This window comes from Pieris napi, chromosome 23, assembly GCF_905475465.1.
Source record: "Pieris napi chromosome 23, ilPieNapi1.2, whole genome shotgun sequence".
In the NCBI taxonomy this organism is placed as follows: domain Eukaryota; kingdom Metazoa; phylum Arthropoda; class Insecta; order Lepidoptera; family Pieridae; genus Pieris; species Pieris napi.
In genome coordinates, this window is record NC_062256.1 from 3,122,971 (window position 1) to 3,141,264 (window position 18,294).

General features: G+C 34.0%; 1 protein-coding gene across 1 annotated transcript in view; it reads left to right on the forward strand.

Annotated features, from left to right (window-relative positions):
* The first annotated feature begins 610 nt into the window (after positions 1–610).
* LOC125061318 (gelsolin-like) overlaps positions 611–18,294 on the forward strand; it is a 29,186-nt gene continuing 11,502 nt past the window's right edge. Inside the window, exons 1-3 of the mRNA XM_047666701.1 lie at positions 611–696; positions 9,253–9,322; positions 11,955–12,029. Coding sequence (XP_047522657.1) covers positions 9,254–9,322; positions 11,955–12,029 — 144 coding nt within the window. The 5' untranslated portion in view covers positions 611–696; position 9,253. The remainder of the gene's footprint in view (positions 697–9,252; positions 9,323–11,954; positions 12,030–18,294) is intronic.

Below are 18,294 nucleotides of genomic sequence, written 5' to 3' on the forward strand. Positions count from 1 at the left end.
AAAGCTGCCATACATTTATCCTGTAAACTTGGTTCAAGCCCGCCAGACCTAACCTGGAGCAAGTAAAGTCCCTTTTTAGGAAAGGGGAGAATTTACACTACCTTGCTGCCAAGCTTCTCGGCCGCAGATCTGCCTGATCCCGTAACTGATAGGCTACTATGTAGGTATTATATGTATTAAAAAAAACATTGCAATTCATACGTGGTACAAGTGAAAAATTCTAAAGTTTTGGTTTCATTGTAGTTTAAATTTTTAAGTTTAATATCAATTATTAATTTTGATTAAAAACTACAACGATTAAAAAAGTTTTTATAATTAATATGTAAATTATACTTTGTTTCTTTATTTATTTTAAGTTTATACACTGTATAATGCTTCCTATCTCCTTTTCTCCCACGTTAAATCTTATAAATTTATGTATCTGACTATTTCAAATCACATGCTAAAGAAGTTTTCACTTCAAAAACTTTAAAAACAACAATACTGACAAGGATATATAGATATTACTTAAAGTAGCTCTAAATCCCTATACAACATCAAACAAAACATTTACCTAGACATTTTAAACATAACCTATATCAACAAGTCAACGGTTACGCGCGATGATTCATTTTGACAATGACATTGAGCCCGGCGCAGGCTCCGTAGTCCGTGGTTAACAGTTTGCGACAGTGTTTTGTTTGTGTGAGACGTCATGTAAGTTATCTTGCAAAATGTTTGAATTAAATTAATACACAATGTATTAATAACCTATAAACATAATACGACAGAGTTTTTTTACGGTTTATTTTATCTTTGATTTAAATGTCGGTAAAAGTTAAAAATAAAACAATAATCTAGCTATAATTAAAAATAATCGTTTATTATAACGGGTAATAGAATTAGTTTTACCCGTATCATCAGACAATATCCCGCTATAGTATAGTTTTTAGCATATTTAAGTCTTAACAATAAGTGATATACTTTTGAAGAACTAAAAATTCTTTCAAAATAAAAAAAATCTATAAAAGAGAACGTATGCGTGTGTGAGAGTCGAATTTGACAGCTTTTGGACTAGCAATTTTAATTAGTTATATATATTTTATATAATTTGTATTTATTATATTTTTTTTTGCGTGTTGTTCCCACGAAAATGTAAGTGCGTGCTCCTATTTCACCATGCCTCCTGCTGATAAGGACAAATCTTTGTTTTTAATTTATTTTATTATGATTAATTAACTATTAATTACTTAAGATGTCATGTGTAATGGTTGCAGCTCCCTACAAACATTGTGTAAAACAAAAAACTTGGCGGTTAAAAAGAGTTGCGGAGAGTTCATTGCCAGTTCTTTTCATCCGTTCTACGCCCTTGAGAACTGGCAGTAAATGTAAAATTAGAAGCATTTAATATATATTTAGACCAGTGCCGATAATTTTTGAAACCAAAAAAAATTACAGTAGGATGAAACCCATTAGAAAGGCAGGGGAATATGATCAAAATGAAAGGAAAAATAAATTACGGTCGATCTGAGGTCGGGAAGGGGTGGGGGGGGGAGTTTTAAGGGTAAAAAACGGTTTATCTCGATTTCCGGCAAAACTACAAGTCCTATCGAAGAAAGTTAAATGGCAAAGTTGGAGGTAATAAAAAGATCTAAAACTTTTGTATTTACACATTTTTCACATAACCTCAAAATTTATGTGAAAAATTCAAAAAACCAAGTTTTTGGTTTTTTATTTTTATCTTTAACAACAATATTTTTTTTTTAACGAAATTTGGTGAAAACTTACCTTTCTATGTCCCAAATACACTGTAATTTATTTGATTAAAAATATTTATTTGTTCGCCTTATTTTGAATTAATATCGAAAAAACACCCTAATTTTCATTCGAAAATTCTGACGTCAAAATTTCAGCTTTTTTCAAAGGGTTGGTGTGCTTTCAGTTCGTTGAAATCTCTACTTTCCTATGGTAAAAAAATATATATATATTACCATAGTAAATCTTCTCAGAAAACGCAAAAAATCGTATGCAGTAACGCCCAGACCTGTCATCCCCTTCCTTACTTCTCTATGAAATACGAAAATTTTAGCCCATCTAAAGGCTAAACTTGTTTTTTTAGGTCACTCAGGTATATATAAGTTATCTTAAAATAGTAATAAATAGGCATCTGATTATAATTTAAAGAAGATTCATAGAGAAGTAGGGAAGGGTATGACGGGTCTGGGCGTTACTGCATACAATGTTTTGCATTTTCTGAGAAGATTTTCTATGGCAATATATATATATTTTTTTACCATAGGAAAGTAGAGATTTCAACGAACTGAAAGCACACCAACCCTTTGAAAAAAGCTGAAATTTTGACGTCAGAATTTTCGAATGAAAATTAGGGTGTTTTTTCGATATTAATTCAAAAGAAGGCGAACAAATAAATATTTTTAATCAAATAAATTACAGTGTATTTGGGACATAGAAAGGTAAGTTTTCACCAAATTTCGTTAAAAAAAAAATATTGTTGTTAAAGATAAAAATAAAAAACCAAAAACTTGGTTTTTTTAATTTTTCACATAAATTTTGAGGTTATGTGAAAAATGTGTAAATACAAAAGTTTTAGATCTTTTTATTACCTCCAACTTTGCCATTTAACTTTCTTCGATAAGACTTGTAGTTTTGCCGGAAATCGAGATAAACCGTTTTTTACCCTTAAAACTCCCCCCCCACCCCTTCCCGACCTCAGATCGACCGTAATTTATTTTTCCTTTCATTTTGATCATATTCCCCTGCCTTTCTAATGGGTTTCATCCTACTGTAATTTTTTTCACTTTTTATTTATTTTGAAGGCTATCTGCACTGGTCTAATTTCTTTTTTGACGTTTATAAGTGTACATTGTGTTACCTATATGAATAAAAGATTTTGATTTGATTTAAATAATGCTCTGTACTATGTAAAATTCTAAATCTTTTCGTGAAAGTAACATTCGATGAGCTGGTTGCTTTCTCGTGTGCACTGGACCGAAGTTAATATATTTTGATAAATTTATTAAGGCCTTATACTTCACTGTACTATTAACATTAAATACGAAATATTTTGTTCCTTTTGTTAAAAAATTTTTTTTTGTGTAATTTTTTTTTTAATTTTAAAAAAATAATATTATTAAAATATGTTTTTTTATATTTACACAGAAAACATTCAATCTCTTAGATATAAAAATCAAAAGGAACCCTTTATGTTGTATTTTGATTCCCAACTTTTGAGCTTTGAGCTTTTTAAATTCGATAGAAATTTTATTAACAATTTTACACTAACTAGAACTATATCGTAATTGAATTGGATCAATAGATTGACCTAAAAAGGGCGCGCGGAGGGTGCGTCTATTATCTATGTTACATAGTATATAGACACGCTTTATAGTCTGTCCCTTTGAGGATTGTCTGGGTAGGAAACTTAAAATTATATGACGCATTAACAGACTTTTGTCACTCAACTTGAAAATTGTAAAATTAAACAAAACTTGTAACGATTAGACAACTATACTTAATGGTAATATGCTGATTTTTTTGAAAACAAATACCAATCTTACACGACGCAAACCTACTTATACGCAACCCAAAAAACGCACTTTTTCTTTTTCAGAGGCCCATTCATCTGTAACCACTTTCATAAAAACAAAATTTTTCACTAACCTTTCAAAACTCACACTCCATACATTTAATAACATAAAAAACATCTTCTCAAGCTGTCCTATTCTGAAACAGAAAGTATTCTTATTATACAACAGTAGATTAATCATAAAATTGTAAGTGTTATGTAGAATTTATTACGTCAAGTACCGTTAATATTGTTACAAAGATGGGTTGACTCACCAGTTAGAGACAGAGAGAACAAGTGTAGTCAAGTGGTACACTTTTCAAGAAAGCCGTTTTCAGGACTAGTTATACCTCTTTGATGATGAAATATTCTAGACCGAATTTTCTAGTGTGGGGCAAGGACGGAATGGTAGGCGAGAAAGAGGGAACATCGGAACCTTCTCGAAGCCAGACTGAACACTCTAGAACGCCGTACGACAAGAATGGAGTAATGTGAGAAAGAGACAAAGAGTACGTACGTTCTAGAATTGAACAACCGCTACTCAGTACCAATCCTGCCTAGAGAGTTCTCGAACATCGTTCAAGATTATTCCCAGACATATATAAGCGAGCCGAAACGCGATCAATCAATTTGAAGAGATAAAGTGCGAATAGTGAAGACAAGTGATAAAATACTGTGTCCAAGCGCGTAATTAAAGTAATTAGTGACAGAATTTTGTGTGTTTACCACACACAAAATAGTTAGTGTATTTCTGCGCGTAATTTGCGTTTATCTTGGTGTAAACAAATTCCTCGTCGATCTATTTGTAAATAAACCCCTGAAGAGATCTACGGCGTTTTCGATCCGATCCCCTAGCTCGTAACAATATGTCAAATGAAAGAGACTACTAGCCCACTAGCAGGGAATTCTAGTGTGGGGGGCTAGTGCACTTGCTATTTTAACTAAACCTCCTATTTTATTATGTGTAATAAGGTTTTAGAAGTTATACTTCTTTTGGCGCGTTAGGGAGAAATGATGAGAGAAAATTTGCGCGCGCGCACACCGTGACAGAAAACCGACACCCTGAAGCTAGCTATAGTCAACATTTTAGTTTTTTCTATTGTTTGTGTCGTTTTTTCTACAAACGTAGAATATAATTTTTGTCTTCTTCGAAAATAAATAAATAATATGCTCTAGGTATGTTTTAAATTATATATTAGATAATGGTTTCTCAGTATGATGGGTAAAATTTAGAGTCGCAGCGCTTAGAATCCCATGTGTCATAAACGAATTGGATTTGACATAGACATAAGCGCCTAGACCTTGTTTTTAATGTAATAGGAGGCAAGGGCAGGAAGCGCAACTGATGTTAAGTGATACCGCCCATGGACACTCACATTGCCAGAAGGCTCGCAACTGCGTTGCCGGCCTTTTAAGAATTGATACGCTCTTACCATAGACTATTAGTTTAGGATTCAGAAACAAGACAGAGCTAAGTCTGACTCTTGAACGTCAATTATTAATGCATTTTGACCATACGAGAAATTAGATTCTATTTCATTTGGTGTACACATTTGAAGCGAGATGTTTTTACTGTGCAAAAGGAGAGTTCTAGAATATTTCGTACAAGAGATTTCTTCGAAAGCATGCACAAGAATAAGAGTATTAAAAAATAAATAGTAAGGTCATATTATATACGAAAAATTACATTAAAACAAAACTTTACTACAAACGCGATGTTTATCCATTCCAAGTTCTTATCAGTAATGGTCAGCGTGTCACTGAATTTAAATTAAAAGTTATCAATAAAGCTTTTAATAAATTTGACGAATACTTAAATAATCCTAATCCTTGGGATTGATTTGCTCCAGTTCAAACAATTTGTATGACTCAAAACTTGGCGATTAAGGAGTGGCGGAGAGTTTCTTGCCAGTTCTTCTTGCCCGCTCTACGCCTTTGACTTGCGAACTGTTAGGAAATGTAAATTTAGAATCAATTTAACATCATTTTCTGTTTACGTTCATAAGTGTACTTGGTTACCTATATGAATGAAGTTATTCTGAGTTTGAGTTTATTCTTTAAATATATAACTGTGTACTTGTACTATCATTGAAGGCATTATCAGTGATAACATCATTGGCATGTGTTTAGTGTTAGCACTTGAAAATAATGGCTACATTATCCTCCTACTAATGATGTAGTAGATTTATGTATATAAAAACAATACTGCTCTGATGGAGTCATTATCTCATCTCAAGATGAGATAATGACTCCAAGGATTTTGTAACATTTATCCAGTTTTCCAATTAGAGAACTTATAGTTGTATTATTTTAATAATTAATAATACAAATACTATTAATTTTACTTATTATTATTACATAGTATTATTATTAAATTACGAATAGTTATATAATTGATCTGCAACATGACAGCGTCCATTGCGCTTTATTTATGGCAATGGAAGTATTGGTATCATTAACGGCAAAGGGGATACATATATACATAGAAGTACTACATATTTATTTATTAAAGTTTACCACATAAATAGTACTAAATCTACGGTATATGTTACCAACGCTTTTATCTATGTACGACAATTTAGGTAAAACATAAATGTCACAGTAAAAATTAAAAAGTACAATTAAAGACCAAATTAAAACACCAGAAATGTTTTCGAAGCAGAAATAAAAATTATCAGCAAAACAACGGATTACGTTAGAGATAGACACTTAACAATGCTTCCTTTAAAACCAATCAGCCCAATACCGAATATCCAGTCCAGATAAGTACTGTTATTCCGTTAAAATCACGAAGAATTCGAAAGAGAACTCCTAAGTTGGTTTTTGCAGAAGGAATTTGGAAAATTTTGCTGCTTTTGAAACTTGGGAATGAGTACATCTTTATAAAAGTATAGATTGTTTTTGTAATAGGTCAAATGAAGGGAAGATTTCGTCAAAATATATTTTTCTTTGAGCAATGTTGGCCTAGTGGCTTCAGCGTGCGACTCTCATCCCTTAGATCGTGGGTGCGATCCCCGGCTGTGCACCGGAGATTGAAATACTTGACATTGATAGACTTTCTTTCTATGCGCATTTAACTTTCGCTAGAACTGTAAAGGAAAACATCGTGAGGAAATCGGCTTGCCTTAGACCCAAAAAGTCGACGGCGTGTGTCAGGCACAGGAGGCTGATCACCTACTTGTCTATTAGATTGATTAGATAATGAAAAAGATACAGGGCCTTTATAGGTTGATAGAACCTAAAATCGCTTGATTTATTTTTAGATTTTTCTTAACTATTGAAGAAAAATATATATTTTAGTTTGTTAACAAACGTGTAAGCTGTGAGCCACTTATACCGAGAATTGAACAATATTTTTTTCAAATTACAATTTTCCATATTTGCCTTTAAAAAATATTATTATATTATATTTTGTATGAACACTTAATCTTCACTTCAGTTGACCTATTACATAAAATAAACTATACTTTTATGAAGATCTGGTTCTTATACATAAATAAATCCCATTGCTAAGTCCGTTAGTAAAATCGCGACCTCCATTGCGTACTGCCATGAATAATGCGTGAAGGACGCTGTCATGTTGTAGTTCAATTGTTTAACTGGACTATTTAATTATTTATTTATTTACACTTCGTTATATTTTAAGAAAAACGAATAACATAAAAATTATAAGGCATACAACGGACGGCCTTATCGCTAACAAACGATCTATTCCAGGCAACCCTAGTAAGGAAAAAACTTAAAGAGAAATATCATGGGTAAAGTGTAAGAAGCGCATAACCAAACGCATCTTATAAAAAAATTAATTATTCTAAAATCAAACAAAAAAAAATATATAAAAAACTAAAAACTTAAAAGCTAATCTCACTGATTTATGAATTGCGATGCAATACAAAAGACTAATAATTCTTCATAATTTCATAATAATTATTAATACTATTATTAGTTACTAGCTGGCCTGGCGAACATCGTACCGCCTAACAGTCGATTCTTTATTTTTTTTAAATTCTTATTCTGCTATTCGGGACACCGGTCTAGCTAGTAAGATAAAAAAAATAAAGTTGATAATACAACAAATACATATTGTCAAAAAATTAAAATTTACCTTCTCGGAACCCCTCCACTAACACTTGAACTTTATGATATGGTATTAAAGTTCAAATTGCCTTTAAATATTATTACGAATATTTTGTATGGGAATATAGAAAAGTGTTGTATTTAGACGTTTTCACTCATTTTTTTTAAATTTTTCTCTCCGTAAGAACCATCCTCGTACTTCAAGGAATATTATAAAAAAAGAATCAGACAAATCGGTCAAGCCGTTTTCATGTTATGTCGTGACAACGGAAAACGGGTTTCATTTTTATATATATAGATTACTATTATCACGAGTAACGTTATCTTATGTGGGTAATGCAACTGCATCTTATATATTTACGAGAACTTTACCAGGCCTATACCGTACCGCTCTTGACCCTAAGTTTTATACTTCAAATACATTCAGTATATCTGAATTATAGAATAAAAAAAACACGAAGTAATCTTTTTCACTTACTTAAGAATTCTGGAGTTTCGGTTTTTGTTAATCATATTTTAAATGAACTAATAAAAGATCAGCCAAAGTCATCGCTACGAAATTAGGTTATTCATAAGCTTGTTTATACAAACAATCATTTATTTGTTTACACAGTAACATAATTAACATTTTTATCGCTTTATCTATTGTTTGCATGTGAAAATATTGAGTCAAGTCGGACTATTTTTGTTCGTAACACTTTGAGGAGTAATATTTATTAGTTTATTTTAGTTACAATAATAGTATTAATTATGACGAACCTACTAGGATAAAATGAATTAATTAGTTACTAATTAAATAACTAATGATAAAGGTACACTGCCACAGCGACCAAACTTTTTGAATTTGTTTGAATTTTTTGATTATTATTATTATTCAGAAAATTTTAAATACTGTATATTTGTGAGTTGGAAATAAACATATAATAATAACTTAGAATTGAAATAAAATGAATTGTTGTTAATTTAACTATGGGCGAGTAGCCATTATAAATGTATTATTTAATAATATATATTTATTTTAATTACATTTATATTATTTTATTTATTAACAATATTTACAATTTTTAAATAAAAAAAGGTGCGTGTTCTTATGTACGCGCGCAATTATTTATTTATTATTAAAAATTAAAATTATGTCTAAAAAATAAAAAAATGTTTTTTGGGATGGACACCCCTTATAACTTAGGGGTTGGAAAGATAGATAGTAGCCGATTCTCAGACTTACTGAATATGCATAAAAAAATTCATAAGAATCGGTCGAGCTGTTTCGCAGGGGTATGGGAACGAAAATTGTGACACGAGAATTTTATATACATACTAGTGGACCCGACAGACGTTGTCCTGCATGATATTTCAAGCGATTAGTAAAGCAAAGTATGAAAGTACCGACTGCAGCGCCATCTGGCGGGCTGATTTGTGAATCTAAACCATTCCCAGATCCACACACAAAAAATTTCATCAAAATCGGTCCAGTCGTTTGAGAGAAGTTCAGTGACATACACACTCACAGAAGAATTATATATATGTATAAAGATATATATATTGAGATTTATACATTGTAAATGCATGTTTATAATGACTTTTTAGGTGATCCTCTACCTTTGTTACAGAATGCCAAAACTGCATCAAGCGTTTGAAAATGCCGGTAAATCTGCGGGTTTGGAGATTTGGAGAGTAGAGGTATGTCAACCTCATTTGTTTTACCAAAAAAAGTAAAAAAGCAACTCTAGTACATAGAGTCTACATTATTATTTTCTTGAAATAAAACGAAGGTTAGAGCCGTACCGGTTACCATGGTAACGATATTCTTTAGTAGGTACTTTTTGTGGAGCTGCCAACTGAAGTATTCTTTTATTCAGATTCTATATTGTTTAATACTTTTTCTTCATAATAGTATAAGATCCCGCTATACAACGACCTTCACCGAGATGCTTATTTAATGAAACTTATTTTATATTTAATTTAATATGTCAATAAATATAATCCATATGGGTTGCCTAGCAAATTTCAGTCCAGAGTATGTTTAATTAATATTTAAAAAAAAAATTTTTTTATAATTTGCATGTAGTGAATTTTTTGAACTTTTTTCAATCAATATTTTTAATCAGGGTAGTATTATATATGTATCACTATAACCTTCTTTTATACTAAAGATGTATATATACTTTATTGCCACATAAAAAATATACCCATAAATAATTAATTGATTAAAAACAACCTAACGTTTGCATATTCTATGGGCTTCATACTTTCGATTGGTAAAGAATTTATCTAATAATCATACCGGTGAAATGTTTAAAAAAATATTTTTTTTTTAAATTAATTAAACATACTCTGGACTGAAATTTGCTAGGCAACCCATATGGATTATATTTATTGACATATTAAATTGTATATAAAATAAGTTTCATTAAATAAGCATCTCGGTGAAGGTCGTTGTATAGCGGGATCTTAGACCATAAAGTTGCAAGAGTATTGAGAGTACATTGGATGCCCTCGTTGCGAACTCAATAAACCTAATTATATCTTGGAAAGTTTACGTCAACACATTGAAATCGTTATTTCGTTTGCATCTTGTCTTACAGTTTTATGTGGTTTATTTTGGGACGTGTTGGCGTGTAACAAGAAATCTAAGACCACACGATATAAACGTGATTTAATTAAATTTTTACAAGGAAAATATTTTAAAGTATCCAATTTTTGACATTCAGAAGTCTCTTGACACAAGAAAGGTTTCAATGACATATTATGCTTACGTATGCCTAATGCCAGTCCCAAGGGCCGATTTACATGATCTTAGTGTTTAGGAGAGTATTTTAGTACAAGTTGAAAGGCAAGTTCTTTAGTGCTTTAGTGCGTTGCGAATGAACGTTTACATTTCTTCCAGTAGAGTATCAATACAGCGCTACAATGAACGCGCAACGACGTCGGCAAATAGCTCTATTCTACGCAAAATACTAACTATAGTTATGGAAAAAATAGAAGACGAGATTTTATTCGAAATAAATAAACTTAATATAAATAATAAATAAAATAGCTTCTTTTAAGGCAGTGTATGCCGAATGCCTACCCTGTTTGTTTTGTATAAATTGTTTTTAACGTTCCACAAACATTCGTGAACAACATATTCAGACACAAATTTGATAGTTGTATCTTCCGACCATTTAGCCATCTTTAAAAATAAAAAAACACGCATGCATTTCACGGCACTTGTGCACTCTCCTAAAGATTTTACTAAATTACGTGTTTACACACAACGAGGGAAGATCTCGGGGGTTGCGCGGGCGCGGGAGGGGTATCACTTGAAACAAAAATAAAAAGCGATTCTATTTGATTCAACTTGAAAGTCAAGTAGAACCGTACTAAAGCAAGTAGTGTTTACATGTTTCAACTAAAGTACTATCCTAAAGCACTCTGCTAAACACTAAGATAATGTAAATCGGCCCTAAAGGAGGCAATCGAAGCTGAGTTGTCCACGTATATTTATTTATTTATTCCACATCATTTTTCTACCTTAACAGTTGCTACTGTGATAGAACGTAATATTTTTATTTTTCAGTTAGTAGTTTAGTTTGTTTTTTGTTCCTGTTTAGTTTTTTTTTCTTCATAACCATATGTAATATGGATTTTTGCGCTTCTTGCCTAATTTAATTATTACATTTTTTCTTTTCTCACAGTGGTTGCCTGGAAGAGATCGCTCGAAAGCGATAAGGCCAGTTGCCTCCTTTTACATTTATTTATGTTAAATTTTTATATTGTAATGCAACGAAGTTTTAATAAATAAATAATACCCACACCGATTATCCAACTTAAAAACTTTAAAATATTTATATACCTAAAAATAAATTGCGATTTATTCTCAATGTAAGTAGAAAAATGGAGCTTGTTAAAAATTATCTACTCCTAAGACGAAGGAAAATAACATGTTCCAAGGTTTAAATAACTAACACTCTCTCGTATGGTGAAGAAAAACGAAAAGTGAGTTACAGAATCGCAGGGCTGGCCTCATACACAATACGAAATATGTCGCACAGGCTCACCTACTTGCCTATTGAGAAAAATATCAAGAAACAGCTGTTACTACGTCCAATAGCGAGAATGAAACCGCCGGTTTTGTAAACAAATTCGATTTTATACTCTCAATATCCGTAGCGCTGAAGTCACATCTTTAGGATCATATAAACTCATTATTGAGAGCGGTCCTCCCTGTTTGTATCACTATTGGAATTACAGAGTAATGGGTATAGATACAGTAATCTAATGGGATTCAAGATACGCTACTTTTTTTGTAATTAGTATTTTTGTTTCTCAGGACTTCGAACCCGTTGCCGTTCCGAAGCATCAGTATGGAAACTTCTATGCAGGGGATTCCTACATTGTTCTTAAGGTAAATTATAAAACATTATTTGTGTAAAACAGAAGTGTAAACTGGTTTTTGCGTTAGTAACTATTAGAAAAATAACCAAATTGTATATGTTGACGTAAAATTGTAAACACCGTTAGATTGTAATCTATCTCGCGAGATTATAAACTGTCGAAAGATTGTGAACCTCAGCGTACTGCTTACAATTTAACGTATTATTATTATTATTATAATATTATTATTCGGTAGATTGTACTACACTAACTTAGTTATCATTCAAACTTCTTTGGTCAATTACAGATTAATTTTACTTCCCAACAATTTCATATAACTACCGAATAATATGACGGTTTTACATAACAATAAAACCGATATTATGTGCCGAGAAGGAAAACATACAGCATTGTATAATGAAGAAGCAATGTATACTTAGCCATGAAGTGCGATACATACCGAGTGAAATAGTTCCGCTTAGATAGAATAGATGGCGCTGTAATCGCCTCAACTTCATACTTATCTTAACCAGCTAGGACGTTGTCATTTCCACAGTCATAGAGTCTTCACCAGGAAGAGCTTCCTACAATGCTGTATGTTTTCCTTCTCGGCACATAATATCGGTTTTATTGTTATGTAAAACCGTCATATTGATGTGCCTCCGGAAAACATACAGCATTGTATAATGAAGACGTGTTTGTTATCTGCTGGTGGATGTATAAAGTACAGTATAAAACACAACGCTATGATGATTATGAAGAATTAAAGTCAGGGCTTTAGCTAAAGCCGTTATTGTTTATATAACTATTTTATTTACTTGCCAATATTCTTAATCAAAGCATAAGTATATAGCAATTATTATTCTTAGTTACGGTATAAATATAACTATATTGATTTAGATGTACTATTAACATAATAATATAAACTTCCTATCATAACAACAAGGTATTTCTATAATTACGATGGTGCAAATCTATTAAAGAAAGATCAAAGAGTGATGAGTTTTCTCTACGAGAGTCTATCTCGCGGCAGTAATGATTAAAGAATCTATGTATTTGAAGATTTCCAATTACCCCGTATAATAAAAAATTTCATCTATTGGTTGATTTTCGACCTAATTATTTTGCTGTTGATGGATATAAAAATATTGTTTAGATTTTTTACTTGAGATCTTCTTGTACCTGTTACTCAAAGCAATATTTTTTTTTTTTTTTTTTTAAAGACAGTTCACACCAATTGACCTAGTCCCAAGCTGGTGAAGCTTGTGTTATGGGTACTAGGCAACGGATATATATACATATTACAGAAAGATAGACATATAATTACATATTTAAACACCCAAGACCCAAGCACAACACCAAATGCTCATCACATCAATGTTCGTCCCAGCCGGGAATCGAACCTGGGACCCATGGATTCGCAGTCAGGGGTACTAACCACTAGACCAATGAGTCGTCAGGACTAACTGAAGTCTCACTAAAGCGATAGGGCATATGTTTTATCGTGGTGTGTAGAAAGTTTCCATGTTGACTGGCGTCTTGAGTGTCTGTCTTAGATTCGAATACCGGTGTTAAATAAATGTTACCACCATCATCCACGAATTGCTCGTCAGTAATTTCTAATAAAGTGAACCCTGCGGCCCAATGCTAAATGCAATACTGTGGCTGTTCTGCGAGCCGTATCGAATAAAGTGACCCTAGGAGGGTTGGAAGAAAGCCAGTCTAGTACTATTCGCGGACGGATGATTTCACGACTTTTGGTTTAGCTACTCCTAATACCCTGATGGTGTGTTTAATAATAAAATTTGAAAATGTTTGTTGTTCTACATGGGGGTCCGCAAAAAGTTAAAATTGCCGATTTGCGAACAAGGATGGTTGATAGGATAAATTTCTGTTTTGGCTTTCTGTACTGTCTAAGTGTTTGTTTTGTAATATTATGTATGTTAGCTGTAAGATTACTTATAATTAAATAAATAAATTTTCTTTTAGAAAAAGTGATATTAAATTTTTTGCAATATTGGCTGTTTGAGGGGATTTTGGGTTCACTTGAGAGTTGTCACACCATGACAGCCCTCTTTTGATTGCGGGTAAATAAGTGGACAGGTGGAGTGACCAACTTTTCAAAAGTAGATCTTTTTCCAGTGTGGACCAGTCTTTTATTTGGGCACCCCACCCCCAATTTCCCAAACTTTTAGGGTCAATGCTTGTATTTGTGGAGGAGACAGTGCAATTGTCGTATCTAGGAGTGTCTGCGATAGGTGTTGTAATTTCGTGGGGGTGATCTAGAGACCTGGATTTCAGGTCCTGCAGCCAGAAACCTCGCGGCCAATCTGAAGCAACTATCAGATAGGTTCCCGTCGCCCGGTTTAGGTGTGCTAAAACTCAGGGTAACAGACTTGGAGGGGGAAACACCCATGCTAGAGGAAGAAGGTGCCACTACGCAGCCTTTTTCCCCCTTTATAATCTGTCTGCTATGATCACCCTGGTAGGTAATGTACCGACAGAGTTATGTTGAATGTGTCCGTCAGGTGCAATAGTTTGAAGGTTAGTGTAAGTAACCCTATCGATTTTGTTCCACCTTCTGTTTGAATGTATACAATCAGAGTTTCATTTGTCCGATTGTATTAACACGTGTGTGTTTTGTAATATTTTTACATTTATTTTTATTGCGGCTATCACTGCATATAAGTCCTTTTTGTTGCAGTGCCACGTTTTCTGTTGGTATGACCATTTTCCTGACAAGGTTCCCGTCAAGGGGATGTGGCCCCCCCAACCCCAATCCGAGGCGTCCATCGCTAGGAAGTGGGTTGCAGGTTCTTTGTGTATAGGCGTCGTCTGATGAGTAGCTCCGAGCCACCACATCAGTTCCTGCCCTACAATCTGAGGCAGCAGTTGACCTCGACGGGGTCGGATCTTGTTGAATTGTCGCAGAAAGATCTGTACCTGGCGACAGTGAAGCCTCCCGCGGGGCACGACAAAGTTTGCGAAGTTTACTTGCCCTAGCAAAGCTTTGTAACTCGCGAATACAACGCATAACTATGGTTTTTGCGCTGTATTTTTACCTTGGGTAGCGACATCACATTGACCATAGTATTCCAGCGAATTCCAAGATATTCTAAATTTTGGGTTGGTACCAATACGGATTTTTTGGTAATTGAATTTCCAACCTAGGTGTTCCAAGTGTCTCACGGCCTCCGCGGCCTGAGAATCTAACTTGGAGGGTGTTCCAAGTGTCTCACGGCCTCCGCGGCCTGAGAATTTAACTTGGAGTGGTCTTGGTTGACCAGAAGGTAGTCGTCTAGGAAGACTAGCACTCGACATCCCTTCGCACGTAAGGTCTCCGCGACCCAACATGATACTGCAGAGAAAAGGTGTGGTACTGACGCTAGCCCAAAAGGAAGGCAAGTCATGTTTTCGTATAACTGCCCTTTTTAGCTGAGCCTTAAGAAAGGTCGGTGTGATCTCGCTGCCGGTAGATGGAAATAGGCTTGTGATAAATCTATTTATCATCCTGTCCCCTGGTTGAAGAAAGTCTGGGACTAAGCCGTGGGTGATCAACCGAAAATGTTTTGTCTTTACGAATCGGTTTAGTTCTCGCAAATCTACAACAGAACGCATCGTGCCGTTGCTTTTCCTGCGAAGAACCATTTTGGATATAAAACTGGGGGTTTTGTTGAGAACTGTTTGTAGGATACCTTGCTTGATTCAGGAGTTCTATGATTATCTGCGATGTCGTAGGTGACGGTTCGGTTGCGTATTGACTTACTATTCGATTTGTTGGCATTAACAAAGGCGGTTTCTTGTACAGATAACAGAGGTATGCGGAATCCTTGAATTATGTTGGATAGTAATTTTTTTCCGTCATTGTTAGATAACGGGTAGTTTTAAAGTTGTTTATGACTATCGATTTTCCTGTTAAACGTTCGCATCGTTTCTTGTTTTAGGTGGGTATTACGAAAATTATTTTTTCCATTTTGTGCCTGGTGTCTGTATTTGGATGTAGACGCTTACGATTCTTTGTATCTAGGTTTAAAAAGCTCTCTTACTCTTGAAGGTTGCGGCGGAGATAACCAGAATTGCGGCCCACCGAGGGATTGTATTAGGGACGCGAGCTTACTTTTGTCAAATAAAAATTCCTCGCTAGGAGGTATATTCCAAAGCGCAGTTTGAATACTTTTGTCCGAAATCTTACTTATTAATCTTTTACGCCTAGTTTCTATACATTCCGCTCGTTCGCATACAATTTGCAGGGTTTGTTCATGCAATTTGTAAGAAGGTGATTCATTACCAACAATATAGGATATTTTTGTGAAAAGATTTAATCGCGGATTTTAATTCCGTTGGGTTATTACGAGTCCAGTTTATGATTTTTTGTAATCCAGATTGTAGTAATTTCCTTTGACATAGGAAGTTTTAAAAGCTTAATATATTATTATATTTTAATATATTTATTTTGTAATTTTTTTCTTTTTTATTTCTTAATAATCTTTTTATCAAAAAATTTCGATTTTCGGGTCGACGGATTAATAAAAAATGGCTATAGTAGTTGGTCGGTCAGTGGGTACCCTCGTCATTGACGCACTGGCGTTGACATTTGGTACATAATATCGTTGATGCATTATAAAATTTGTGAGGAAACTCACCTGATTATATAACGCGTCGATCATGGGATCGACCGTTACCTGTGCTACTCGTTTCCTTTTCTTTCGTGGCGGTCCCTCGCGCTCCGAGTCGCTATCAGACGCGCTGCTGGTGCACGTGGAGTCCTCTTTGTCTTGTTCGCGACCTTGCTCGACACTTTTTTAGACTACTTGCCTGATCGGCCCCGGCGGCGGCCTTATCGGCATCGTGAGTCCATTACGCACTTGTGATGTATAAATAATGCGTTTTGCTAATAATTAACACTAAGAAAGACTATAAGGTTTTAAGTCGTTATTGAGTTGTTTCGGTTTCGACCGCACGCGGCGAAAGTACACAACGCTATGACTGTGGAAATGACAACGTCCTAGCTGGTTAAGATAAGTATGAAGTTGAGGCGATTACAGCGCCATCTATTCTATCTAAGCGGAACTATTTCACTCGGTATGTATCGCACTTCATGGCTAAGTATACATTGCTTCTTCATTATACAATGCTGTATGTTTTCCGGAGGCACATCAATAATACGTTAATTTGTAAGCAGTTCGTTGAGGTTCACAATCTTTCGACAGTTTACAATCTCGCGAGATAGATTACAATCTAACGGTTTTTACAATTTTACGGTGACATATGTCACAGCCAACTAGCTTAATTAGCCGTTCAATAAACAGCCTAGCCGTTTGTTTAACTTGCGGCCTGAAAGATGTTCAGCCAGTTGATTAAACAGCTAGGCAAATGACTTGATTACTTGCCTAGCCTGTTGACTGTTAATTACAATTTAATTCCACTTTCTGCCACTCTCAAACTCGAAACGAAACTCTTCAAACTGTCAATATGACGTCGGCAAACCACAACTTTGATGGTGTTTTCCAAATTTTCATGAAAAACAGTAAAAAGTACAATAGAAGAGTGTAGTGACAATAATAATGTGAATTTGACTTAAGCAATTTAATTTTAAAAGAAATATTTTTTATGTCATACGTTTCATATTTTTTAATTCTGCCAAAAAATGACTCTATCGTACGAATGGCCTAAGCATTAGCCAGCCAGATTATTAAATGTTGTAACAAACGCTACGGCTGAATATCTTTCAGGCCGTTCGTTAAACGGCGCCGTTTAGTTGAAAGGCTAGGCTGTTAATTGAACGGTTAATTAAGCAAGTTGGCTGCGACATATACATTATACATGTCGAGGTGATTTTAAACTTAGAAAATCAATAGTTTGGCTTGTAGTAATTTTCGTTTAATTATTAATTTAATAACTTGTTACGTTTACAAGGACACATTTTACGTAACACCAAAAAATACGAGCTCCTTCAACTAATCCTACAAGGCAAAGTGGCTGGTAGAAGGAGACCTGGCTGAAAAAAACCTTGGTGAAAGCACCAGTCAAGAAGCGCGACGTCCATAATTAAACTCGATATGATGATCGCCAACCTTCGAAAGGAGATGATAAGAAGAAAAATAACTTATCTATCTTTTAATAAGAGTTAGTAATAATTCTAGCTATGTTAGCATTTGTTGGTAAACAAAACAAAGAGACTCCAATAGTGGGCATGGACAGCATACCAACGTTTCAAGAGTGTTCTTCATTACCAATACATTCAGAATACTATTGGTGATATTCCTAACATGATGCATCAAGGATCTCCTTTTTCG